This window comes from Olea europaea, chromosome 13, assembly GCF_002742605.1.
Source record: "Olea europaea var. sylvestris chromosome 13, O_europaea_v1, whole genome shotgun sequence".
Taxonomy (NCBI): Eukaryota; Viridiplantae; Streptophyta; class Magnoliopsida; order Lamiales; family Oleaceae; genus Olea; species Olea europaea.
The window spans coordinates 24,326,344-24,339,668 of record NC_036249.1 but is presented as its reverse complement, the minus strand read 5'-3'; the positions used below and the strand labels follow the sequence as shown (position 1 = coordinate 24,339,668).

At 32.8% G+C, this 13,325-nt stretch overlaps 1 protein-coding gene across 2 annotated transcripts; it reads right to left on the bottom strand.

The window, feature by feature from the left end:
• Positions 1-379: 379 nt before the first annotated feature.
• LOC111407970 (protein NUCLEAR FUSION DEFECTIVE 4-like) lies at positions 380-3,123 on the bottom strand. Of its 2 annotated transcripts, XM_023037702.1 has the most exons (4): positions 2,627-3,121; positions 1,223-2,127; positions 909-1,099; positions 380-739 (listed from the first exon to the last, which is right to left on the bottom strand). In XM_023037702.1, the coding sequence occupies exons 1-4, from the start codon at positions 2,948-2,950 to the stop codon at positions 717-719; spliced, it is 1,443 nt and encodes a 480-aa protein (XP_022893470.1). In that variant the 5' UTR covers positions 2,951-3,121; the 3' UTR covers positions 380-716. The 2 variants fall into 2 exon arrangements, with proteins under 2 accessions (XP_022893470.1, XP_022893469.1); XM_023037701.1 differs by having other exon boundaries at positions 380-1,099; positions 2,627-3,123.
• Between the last annotated feature and the right edge of the window lie 10,202 nt (positions 3,124-13,325).

The following is a 13,325-nucleotide window of genomic DNA, read 5'->3' as shown; positions in this document are numbered from 1 at the left end:
TTTTCAAAAGATATGCCAAACGAGCCTAATCACAATGTGTGTGAAACATGCACAGATAGATATCATCATTTGTATAACATGTGAACACAACACAATCATTCTGATTTCACTTTAAAACACAATCAATGATAGATTGTCGAGTGTCTAGCAACTGCTTGTGCTACTGTGTACCTAATCATATCAGAACTGCCCTTAGCTCACACCTCTCACAGCAAATTATGAGAATCTTTTTATGAGATCATAAAGCATAGACAGCAGAACCTGGAAAGTGCTAAAGTTCAAATATATTTGGTAAAAGTTTTCATTAAAAAAGTAAAGCATGGTCAACGAGTCTGCAGAAACACGGAAGCAATTAATTCTCCAACCAAGAAAAAACTTGTACATAAATTTACCTATAATTCAACGCGTGTCAAGTATATTAAGGAGACTGGAGTCCAATCAAAATGCTAGATTCACTCTTCAGGATATATTAAATACGCTGAAGGCTGGAAAATCATTCCAATATGACATTCCAAAATCTTTACATTGAAATACAAGATATTGAACATACATATAGAAACGCTTACAACATCTAAGGTAGTGAAGAAGAGGTTCATCATCCCCTAGAGAAAGCCGTCCATCACTATAGTTATCTCAATGACTTGAACTTTGGGGTAGCCGGAAGGAACCCCCGGCATAGAGCATTTGGTAAACTGGTTTTATCCTCACGGTCAAAACTATGCTAAGAATGGTTCCAACACTGCAAAATCCGGCCAAAACGAGGAAGGTGAGTCTAAAACAGTTTGGACCTAAGCAAGAAACAGCATGCTGTTTTGATGCCTCGTTATCATATAGAATTCCTGCAAGGAGACCCGAGAATAGGTATGCACCGAGTGGATTGCCAAGTGACATGAAATTGAAAATCATACCGAAGTTCTTAAGGCCAAAAAGCTCGGAGGCTGTTGGGACCATGATAGAAAACTGAACGCCATAGCAGATTCCCAGCAATGCAGTTGCGGCATAAAGAGTGCCCTTAAGAGCTGAAGCAAAAAGGAGATACGTGATTATCATTATAACTTGTGTAACTGTCATCCAAACTGTCCTAGGGATCGCTTTTGATCTGCAAATAAGATACTACCACAAATCAGATCCAACTGAAAGAGAAATGACATTTTTTAAGGAATTTGTGATTATTCCTGATACATGAGCAAAAGGATAATCTTAGAATATACAAAATACAAACCTGACAAAATATTCAGAAATGACACCTCCGCCAAGGCGACCCACAAAATTGAAGAAGCTGAAGAGGGATAACAGGATCTTTGTATCATGCATATATTGAGCTATTCCAATTTGTGCCAGGTTATTGAGAATGGTAACACCAGAGCCAACCCCGACAAAGTAGACCAAGAACAGAAGCCAGAAATCAGCTTTGATCATAGCTTCAGCAAATGTAAAATCATCCCCTCTTCTAGGTCTCCTCTTTTTCTTTATCGCGCCTTCTCCTTCGGCAATAAGCATATCCATGTCGGACATGCTGTCACTTTCGTGAAAACTTCCGAGGTTTGCAGATGATGGTGTCAAAAGCGGTTCTAGTTTGTCTGCATTGCCATTGTCTTGGTCAGAAGATTTTGTCGGTCCAAGAAATTGGACATAAGTCGCAGATTTGCTGCTACTGGAGGGGAAGAAAGTCATCTTCACGGGGATGGCAAGTGGAGCCATTAGAAAGAGGACCATAAGAGCAAGAAAACAATAGGACATGGGAGCCCTTATAGAGAGCACGTCGTCCAAAACAGTTGTTGTAAGAACATATATACCAAGCAAGATACTAGAAGCTAGAATGAACAGAAAATGGCAATTTTCCGAAGTATCATCGCCAGAAGCTGGAGTACACGGCCTAACAAAATACATCATCATAAGACAGAGAGTAGGAATCCCAAGTGCGAGGAATAACATGAGTTTTGAAGAAGAATTTTTAAGCAATATGCTGTAAATCTCCGTATATACAGCAGCACTAAGTCCTCCATAGCCCTTGATAATACCAGCGACTGAGCCCCGACTAAGAGGGAAGTTTCTCATATTAGTCACAAGTACTGCAGTGCTGAACCAAGCATTGCTATTGGTAGCAATACATAAAGCAACCCATAACTGCAAGTGAACAAATGTATATAGTTACTGCCCGGAAAAAGAAAGGACTACACGTGTCAAATAATACATCACAACAGGAGGATCAATCCCTTTTCTAATCCATTATACACCATCTTCCAAATTAGTCCAGTTTCATAGTTTGAGCATAAGATTGACCACTTCCATCACTACAAGGAACTGCGACAACGACAATTCAGGATGGCATAACAACCAATGAAAGAAACTACACATCGCGCTTAATGTTTCCATTTATTTTCTTGTTAATTATAAATATACAAGTGAATTGTGGATTTCTATGTTCCAAAACATTAGACAATAACATGTAAAACAGATCCAAGTTGAGAAATAAATTAGAAAAGGGATCAAATCAAAACCAAAAATTACATACAACCATCAATCCAAAAAAACGAAATTCAAAGAACAGATCTTTATAATAAAACCCAGTAAGCAAAACCCAAAATACAAGAAAACTAAAAGGAAAAAAGAACGGATACTTTACCAGCCAATAAGGCAAATCAAGAACAGTACGGCTAATGGCAAGCCAGAGAACCCCATAACCCAAGAAACATGCAAAAGCACCGATCAAAAGAATCACCCAGGGTGGGAACTTGTTGCATATAAGTCCAGGGAGTATGCCGACATTTTCACCAATGTCATTAGCCACCCCAAGCATTGTGAGCTGCCTTTGGTTGAAACCCAGAACTGATTTCAATGAATGAGAGTAGAGTGGAAAATTATATGCATTTCCAGCTGCTATTTGCATCCAAATGGATGCTCCAAGTCCAACCCATGGAGGCCTACTCCCTCTTTTCACAGTCACCATTTTTGAACTCCCAAAGATTCAAATTCGGGAAATACAAGAAACAGAAAATCAAAAAAGCTTGAGGTGGGGCGGGTGACGGTGGGGGTTCCAGATTGCAATAAATGATATGATCAAGGAGGTTGAAGCTGAGAAAAGGCTACGTGTTTTGTTCGTACCTTTATTGATTCATGAGGAAGTGGGGTTTGTAAGGGGCGGATTGAGTACAAATGAACGGACTAGATTGCATTTAATGTTTTGAAAGCGAGCTTTGGTCGGATCACGGATGTATCACGGACTTTGCTTGATACTGCAGAGAGGAGATATTTTAAGACATCAATTGTATATTCTAATTAGTGCTGTAAACAAAAATTGTCAAATCGAAATCGTATTTTAAAAATTGTCGGTTTGGTGTCACGTAAATTTGGTCAACGAAATGGTTTTGATTCAAACCAAAGGTTTGGTTTGGTTTAGGTTTGAGAATTTAATTGCAGTTTAAAACTAAACCGGATCGGGAAAAAAATATATAAAAATAAAAAAATGAAAAAATGAATTTTTTTGAAAATTCATCAAAATATGTAAAATTCAAAAGTTTTGTCATTTGTGTGAATTTTTGTCAATTTCTAATTTTCTAATATAGATATATTATTATTATTATTATTATCCAATAATCCTTATTTATATCTAATAACCTCAAAACTCACATAATCTATCAAAAACCCTTTTTCCTCTTCATAATTTAGATTAACTCCAGCCGACATCCAACACAGTCTTGAGCCACCGGCACCACACACTTCTTTTTCAGATTTTTCACACCTCTTCAAAATTAAATTGAAATCCATTATACCAAATATGAGACAAAGAGATCTTAGACTTTCGATGATAATATTTGCTACGAATAAAGTTTCAGATCAATAATTTTTTTAAAGCAAACTAAGGTAAAAATTTGAAATTAAATGGATTTCGTAACATCATACAAATGTAAACTTGTGTAATTGTTATATTTAAATATTATAAACAATTGTTTTATTATTGTGATTGGTTATTCTCTTTGTTTAATTAATTTCCTATTTTTTCAGATATGATAATCACGAGGTCTTGTTGAACATCATTATATTTTTTGGGTCTTATATCTAGTTTAGTAGACTTGTATTGTAACGTTATTGTATCGTCATTAGCCTAAAAAATGTGAACAAAAATGAAAAAAACTATATTTTAGTTTATTGTGATTTCACTTTGATTTAATTGGTATTTAAATTTATAGTAGATATATTTAGCCCCCTGTTTGAGCCATATTTTCCATATCATCATAATGAGAAAATTGATCGTTGAAGATGAGGTTGTGTCTAACACATGAAACAGTAGATCAATAAAGGCGACTGGACTTGTGGGATAACGATCTAAATTTTCATTTTTTTGTCTCAAAAATTTGGTTCAAACAAGAGATTAGTTTGGTTTAGATTTATTGCTAGTATAATATAAATATATATTGAATTCAATGAATTAATGATATAAAAGTAGACGAGCAAAAAAATATATGACGAAACCGACGATTTAAAATCGGACCAAATCGTTAGGTTTAGGTTTAAGGTTTTTTCAAATCGTTCAAAATTGTTTGGTTTAGGTTTATGTTTTTCTCAAATCGGTTTAAACGGTTTGGTTTGAAAATTTATCAAAAATCGATAAAATCGAACCGCTTATACCCCTAATTCTAATGTTAAGAATGTAATATGTTTGTGCACAAATATCCCCAATTTGAGCCCCGTATATATTTTTGAATAGTGATTTATTGGAGGATATGAGGTTTTAAAAAAAAAGTTTTCGATTTGCATGTAAAATAATTTTATAGGAGAATGTGTGGTTGAAAATAAATTTTAAAAAAAATTGAACTTGTTAAAAAAAAAAAAAAATTAGAACCATTTCAAATGTAATATTTTTTTTGGGAAATAAATGTATTGTCGTTATTCTATATTTAATGGAGTGTGGTTATTTTCATTTCGGTTGGTCTATAAACCGCTACATATAAATTGACCGGACTCAATCCAATTAGGTCAGTGTTTAGCCTCTTGATGGCTCGGGTTGGCTTTTGTATCATACTTGAACGTTAAATTCTCGCTACTCGACCCAAGTCACAGCCTCAAACGCTTTAAAAAGAAAGGAAAAATATCTAAAATTTAAAGCTCCAAAATTTAGATCGCCGTCTCACTTAATCAGTTTGGTTGAATCTAAAACCAACCTGACCCGGCCCAATTCTAGTTGGGTTAGATCTGCGATTTGGACTATATATATATATATATATATTCTAAAATTACATCTCACCTTACTTTTGAATTCAATATTCTAAAATCAGTGAGAATGTTTCATTATTCAAAAATCAGATATCTAATATTTAAATATTAATTATTTAATTAAAAACTAATAACAGTATATTTTGTGATTTAAGTGTTTCAAAAAATAAAACTACATCACTTCATTGTATTTTGAAAACCTCTACTTGTAGAAACCGAAAATAAATTTTTTTATCTATTTCATCTTGACATGCTTTGTTAATTTGAGATACTGAGGGACTCATTTAAAAATAAATCTCATGTACTCGAGAGAAAAGTCATTCCGGATAAATTAGGCCTAAGTTATGGTAGTTCAAAGGGAGTCCCACTTTAATTAAAGTAAATAAAGCAATTAAATCATTTGGCAACCACTAGATAAGTTGAATTTGATAAATTCCAGCCAATTTACATACATTGTATCACTTTTTGACTAGGGGACTTGTGTTATATATATATGTCAACTTTGTTAGACTTTAGTTCCCATACTTAATAGAATACTAGGCATACCATAGCTTATGTTTCACGCCATTTTAAGAACTCATCAGTAAAGAAATTCAGAGACCAATTTGATTCTCTTATGTTAGTCATTTTAATATTCAAAAACAAAGGAATTCGATTCAACATAGGACTTCCTCATCATCACAGGTAGTATCCGTAAGTGAAATCTTAGTTACATGAATTTAATTTTCAATTTAGCATGTTATTCGTTATATTTGATGATGAAAGGTTATATATGTTTAGACTGATGGTCGCAAAGGCTTATCAGAACCGTAAGTGTATATGTTAAACTGATAGTCGCAGAGGCTCATCAGATTCTTGAATAGATCGTTTGATCATCGATTTACTTATTTATGATGACAGCGTGTAAGAATGTATTATTAAATATATGATTATTATGTTCATATAACACGTGTAGTTTACTGAGTATTTTTTTGAGATACTCACTCTTATTTAACCATTTTCAAAGTAATCAGAGATCCGACGATGATTTGGCATGAATGGCATGTGCTATTTTTAGAGAAAATTATCTCTTATATTTTCAATTGTCACTTTTATATTTAAAAAACATTGGGTGTCCTTGAGACAGTAGGTTGAATTCTTGTTTTGAGAAGGAAAGGTTTTTAATGTTCATGTGTGTGTTTCTTTGAAGGTTTCAGAAATTTGCCACTATTTTAAAATTTTGTTTTTGGTCGATAAATTTGGAATATTTTAAAATTGTAGTTCTTGAAAGCTTAAAAACTAAACTGATGATAAAATTGTTTCATGGTTGATATAATATTTTATGATGGTTTATTCAGTTAAATTGAGTTGCAACACTGGGGTCAAATAAATTCCAGATTCTGGCTTAAGTTTAAAAGTTCACCCAGATTTAAATACTGGGAATTTTGGGGTGCTTCCATTGGAGACAATAGCCATATGAGTTATCTGTCTCTGGGATTTTGAATCACGAACTTTGGATGTGTAAAATTCAAGTTATGAATGTTTTTTCGAGAGCTGCCAGAAAGTACCCAAGAACAAATAGATTTGGATTTGAAAATAAATTTTGACCAATCTATCGATTGAGTTTGTACACAAAATTTTAACCTGAACTTCTCCTAGGTGTAAAGTGTCTATAGTTTTAATTTCTTACATTTTGGATTTCATTTAGTTGTCAAACGAGATTTATTTCAGAAAGTCGTATAAGCTGAAAATCTAAACTTTCCGAAAGAAAATTTCTTAAATTTTGTAACAGGTTCTCTAAAGCCTTGATGCTTTTAGTACAAGTTGATTTCTACATTTTATGAACTATGTAGGTAGGGTTTTATAAATTTAAGGTCATTTTAATGTCATGAGTTTCCTAGACCTCAGGGCATTACACTACCTACGTTCATTTTTCACCGATTCGATAAATTGCACGACCCACAAAACAACTGTTCATTTTTTCACCGATACTTCTCCGGTGAACTTGTGATCGCTGTTGAAGCACATTGTCTTCTCAACATATAAACATCGATCTATTTTCTATTCCTCTATGTGAAAGTGGTATATCATAAACTCAAAGATCAATGATTCGATCAAGTGGTGGAAACTGAGGGAAGAAAGTAGACGAGGTCTTAGATAGAAGAGATAAAAGAAAAGTAGATGAAATGCATAAAAATTCTCCATCTAAAAGAGATCATTCTAATCGGTTAGTCACATCTTCGACCGCAAAGAAAGTAATTATTATTTTGTTCATTTTGTTATTCATATGAAGTATATTATGTACCATGAAATGGATGAGTAATAAGTATGGATGATGTACTCTTCATTTGTAACATATTTTATATTCAATTTTAGACATGTGAATTGATTTCATATTTTTTTTATCTAAAGTGTGAATTATAGAAAGGGATTTTGTTTTTGTTTGATTTATGAATTAGTGCTGTCCTAAATTTAGTCATTTGTGACATGTTCATCCATATGTTACTAACGATTATGTTATTTGTGAGCAATATGCAAGTTTGAAGATTCATTATACCAAAAGATTGTTGGTTTTCTAGAAAATTACAATTATCCCCCACGAAGAGTGTGCTAACAAAATTGAAAACGAATATTATGGAAACCCAATGGCTTATACTGTAGAATACATATCTTGCCCACTTTCTGAAATGTAATGAAATTATTGTATAATCACAGTTGATACATTATTTCCTATTGAGGTCAGTTCAACAACGTAATAAAAATCAAATGTGATTTAATATACCATGAGATTTACTAGATTCTCACTTTCCAAGTTATTTTTAGTGACCAGGCTCAGATATTTTGGTAATGACGATACTAATAGGCTAGAGAAGAGTCCATCATGCTTGAAAAATAGATAATTCAATATGTTGAAATTTGTGACACATGAAGATGTCAGGGAAGCATTTCTTGTTGCGAGTAACATTCCAGGTGAGGATGTTTCTATGCTTGGTGATAATGTAGTTTCTACATTTATTACGGATCCTAAATGATGATGTTTTATTATTCTTTGGATGGATTGATATCTAATTTGTTATTTATTGCTTTTAGTAGAAAAAAAATTCATGTTTCGAAGAAAAATTGGAAAAAAGAATAGAAAAGAGCAAAAATGAAGCAAATTCAAAGTTCGAAGACTAAAATGTAAATACTCAAAAATTATTTCGAACCTCACGAAGAATATTTGAGAGTGCTCGGGTCAATTGGATGAGTAAAGAAGTCAACGGGATGAATTATGGTCAAAGTATTATCATACATCAACTTTCAACCGAAAAAGTTATGCTTCAAATTTTCAGCCTCATATTAAGACCCAATTTTGGCATAACAAACATTTTGAACTGGAAAAATAATATATAAGAAGAATTGTAACCCTCTAAGTAATCTTTTGAACACACTTTGAATCACCTCAATTGAATATCAGAAAAGAAAGTTATAACAAAAATATTGAAAGTTGTTTGGTTGTCTAAAATTAAGCAAGACCCGTGCCCCAAAATAAAAAATGAGCAAATGAGGCACCCCATAATATGTTTGTGCACAAATATCCCCAATTTGAGCCCCGTATATATTTTTGAATAGTGATTTATTGGAGGATATGAGGTTTTAAAAAAAAAGTTTTCGATTTGCATGTAAAATAATTTTATAGGAGAATGTGTGGTTGAAAATAAATTTTAAAAAAAATTGAACTTGTTAAAAAAAAAAAAAAATTAGAACCATTTCAAATGTAATATTTTTTTTGGGAAATAAATGTATTGTCGTTATTCTATATTTAATGGAGTGTGGTTATTTTCATTTCGGTTGGTCTATAAACCGCTACATATAAATTGACCGGACTCAATCCAATTAGGTCAGTGTTTAGCCTCTTGATGGCTCGGGTTGGCTTTTGTATCATACTTGAACGTTAAATTCTCGCTACTCGACCCAAGTCACAGCCTCAAACGCTTTAAAAAGAAAGGAAAAATATCTAAAATTTAAAGCTCCAAAATTTAGATCGCCGTCTCACTTAATCAGTTTGGTTGAATCTAAAACCAACCTGACCCGGCCCAATTCTAGTTGGGTTAGATCTGCGATTTGGACTATATATATATATATATATATTCTAAAATTACATCTCACCTTACTTTTGAATTCAATATTCTAAAATCAGTGAGAATGTTTCATTATTCAAAAATCAGATATCTAATATTTAAATATTAATTATTTAATTAAAAACTAATAACAGTATATTTTGTGATTTAAGTGTTTCAAAAAATAAAACTACATCACTTCATTGTATTTTGAAAACCTCTACTTGTAGAAACCGAAAATAAATTTTTTTATCTATTTCATCTTGACATGCTTTGTTAATTTGAGATACTGAGGGACTCATTTAAAAATAAATCTCATGTACTCGAGAGAAAAGTCATTCCGGATAAATTAGGCCTAAGTTATGGTAGTTCAAAGGGAGTCCCACTTTAATTAAAGTAAATAAAGCAATTAAATCATTTGGCAACCACTAGATAAGTTGAATTTGATAAATTCCAGCCAATTTACATACATTGTATCACTTTTTGACTAGGGGACTTGTGTTATATATATATGTCAACTTTGTTAGACTTTAGTTCCCATACTTAATAGAATACTAGGCATACCATAGCTTATGTTTCACGCCATTTTAAGAACTCATCAGTAAAGAAATTCAGAGACCAATTTGATTCTCTTATGTTAGTCATTTTAATATTCAAAAACAAAGGAATTCGATTCAACATAGGACTTCCTCATCATCACAGGTAGTATCCGTAAGTGAAATCTTAGTTACATGAATTTAATTTTCAATTTAGCATGTTATTCGTTATATTTGATGATGAAAGGTTATATATGTTTAGACTGATGGTCGCAAAGGCTTATCAGAACCGTAAGTGTATATGTTAAACTGATAGTCGCAGAGGCTCATCAGATTCTTGAATAGATCGTTTGATCATCGATTTACTTATTTATGATGACAGCGTGTAAGAATGTATTATTAAATATATGATTATTATGTTCATATAACACGTGTAGTTTACTGAGTATTTTTTTGAGATACTCACTCCTATTTAACCATTTTCAAAGTAATCAGAGATCCGACGATGATTTGGCATGAATGGCATGTGCTATTTTTAGAGAAAATTATCTCTTATATTTTCAATTGTCACTTTTATATTTAAAAAACATTGGGTGTCCTTGAGACAGTAGGTTGAATTCTTGTTTTGAGAAGGAAAGGTTTTTAATGTTCATGTGTGTGTTTCTTTGAAGGTTTCAGAAATTTGCCACTATTTTAAAATTTTGTTTTTGGTCGATAAATTTGGAATATTTTAAAATTGTAGTTCTTGAAAGCTTAAAAACTAAACTGATGATAAAATTGTTTCATGGTTGATATAATATTTTATGATGGTTTATTCAGTTAAATTGAGTTGCAACACTGGGGTCAAATAAATTCCAGATTCTGGCTTAAGTTTAAAAGTTCACCCAGATTTAAATACTGGGAATTTTGGGGTGCTTCCATTGGAGACAATAGCCATATGAGTTATCTGTCTCTGGGATTTTGAATCACGAACTTTGGATGTGTAAAATTCAAGTTATGAATGTTTTTTCGAGAGCTGCCAGAAAGTACAAATATTTTAAAATTGTAGTTCTTGAAAGCTTAAAAACTAAACTGATGATAAAATTGTTTCATGGTTGATATAATATTTTATGATGGTTTATTCAGTTAAATTGAGTTGCAACACTGGGGTCAAATAAATTCCAGATTCTGGCTTAAGTTTAAAAGTTCACCCAGATTTAAATACTGGGAATTTTGGGGTGCTTCCATTGGAGACAATAGCCATATGAGTTATCTGTCTCTGGGATTTTGAATCACGAACTTTGGATGTGTAAAATTCAAGTTATGAATGTTTTTTCGAGAGCTGCCAGAAAGTACACAAAAACAAATAGATTTGGATTTGAAAATAAATTTTGACCAATCTATCGATTGAGTTTGTACACAAAATTTTAACCTGAACTTCTCCTAGGTGTAAAGTGTCTATAGTTTTAATTTCTTACATTTTGGATTTCATTTAGTTGTCAAACGAGATTTATTTCAGAAAGTCGTATAAGCTGAAAATCTAAACTTTCCGAAAGAAAATTTCTTAAATTTTGTAACAGGTTCTCTAAAGCCTTGATGCTTTTAGTACAAGTCGATTTCTACATTTTATGAACTATGTAGGTAGGGTTTTATAAATTTAAGGTCATTTTAATGTCATGAGTTTCCTAGACCTCAGGGCATTACACTACCTACGTTCATTTTTCACCGATTCGATAAATTGCACGACCCACAAAACAACTGTTCATTTTTTCACCGTTACTTCTCCGATGAACTTGTGATCGCTGTTGAAGCACATTGTTTTCTCAACATATAAACATCGATCTATTTTCTATTCCTCTATGTGAAAGTGGTATATCATAAACTCAAAGATATACCATGAGATTTACTAGATTCTCACTTTCCAAGTTATTTTTAGTGACCAGGCTCAGATATTTTGGTAATGACGATACTAATAGGCTAGAGAAGAGTCCATCATGCTTGAAAAATAGATAATTCAATATGTTGAAATTTGTGACACATGGAGATGTCAGGGAAGCATTTCTTGTTGCGAGTAACATTCCAGGTGAGGATGTTTCTATGCTTGGTGATAATGTAGTTTCTACATTTATTACGGATCCTAAATGATGATGTTTTATTATTCTTTGGATGGATTGATATCTAATTTGTTATTTATTGCTTTTAGTAGAAAAAAAATTCATGTTTCGAAGAAAAATTGGAAAAAAGAATAGAAAAGAGCAAAAATGAAGCAAATTCAAAGTTCGAAGACTAAAATGTAAATACTCAAAAATTATTTCGAACCTCACGAAGAATATTTGAGAGTGCTCGGGTCAATTGGATGAGTAAAGAAGTCAACGGGATGAATTATGGTCAAAGTATTATCATACATCAACTTTCAACCGAAAAAGTTATGCTTCAAATTTTCAGCCTCATATTAAGACCCAATTTTGGCATAACAAACATTTTGAACTGGAAAAATAATATATAAGAAGAATTGTAACCCTCTAAGTAATCTTTTGAACACACTTTGAATCACCTCAATTGAATATCAGAAAAGAAAGTTATAACAAAAATATTGAAAGTTGTTTGGTTGTCTAAAATTAAGCAAGACCCGTGCCCCAAAATAAAAAATGAGCAAATGAGGCACCCCAAGCTACCAAGCGCGTGCCCTAGTTTACACTAGGCACGTACTTCAGTGTTAAACCGCAAAAAAATATAGATTTCCTTATTTTATTTTGGTAAGTAACTGTTGGAAATAATACTGTGATTGAGGATATTACTCCTCAATCACAATCTTCCCATAGCATGCCAATGCCAATGCCAATCACGTAATTGAAGGAGGCTAATTTACACGATCTTCATTTCATTTACACGGTTTCCATTTCATTGTAAATTATTGATTTGTATTCCATTTATACTATCTTGTAAAGCTCTATATAATGCAATACGATACACCACTGAAATTAAGGTGGATTTTTAATCATTCTTATGCTATCAGAGCCAAGTGGTTTAACATACATACCACATATCCTGTTCTTCTTCTTCCCTTCATGGCTTCTGAAACTTCTGCCACCCTTCTTCCTTTCAATACCTTAATCCACATGATCACCATTAAACTTTCCTCCTCAAATTATTTTCTCTGGAAAGCCCAACTCCTCCCTCTTCTTGAAAGTCAAGAATTATTAGGACATGTTGATGGCACCCTTGTGCAGCCCCCAAAACTTGACGCTACCACTTCTCTCACGCCAAGTGACAAATACCTAGCATGGAAAGCTATTGATCAGCGTCTCCTCAGTTTGTTACTTTCCTCCCTCACAAAGGAAGCCATGGCTGAGGTAGTTGGTCTCTCCACCGCACGAGACGTGTGGCTGGCACTAGAAAATGCATTTAGCCATTGTTCTAAAGCTTGAGAACTACACCTTAAGGATGACTTGCAATTAATGAAACGCGGCAATAGATCGGTTGTTGAGTATGCCCATTCCTTCAAAGAAATTTGTGA

Coding starts and splice junctions, on each gene's coding strand:
- LOC111407970 (XM_023037701.1), bottom strand. CDS start 2,950: ATGGTGACTGTGAAAAGAGGGAGTAGGCCTCCATGGGTTGGACTTGGA. Junction 2,128..2,626: donor TTGATTTGCCTTATTGGCTG/GTAAAGTATCCG, acceptor GTTCACTTGCAG/TTATGGGTTGCTTTATGTAT. Junction 1,100..1,222: donor ATTTCTGAATATTTTGTCAG/GTTTGTATTTTG, acceptor TCTTATTTGCAG/ATCAAAAGCGATCCCTAGGA.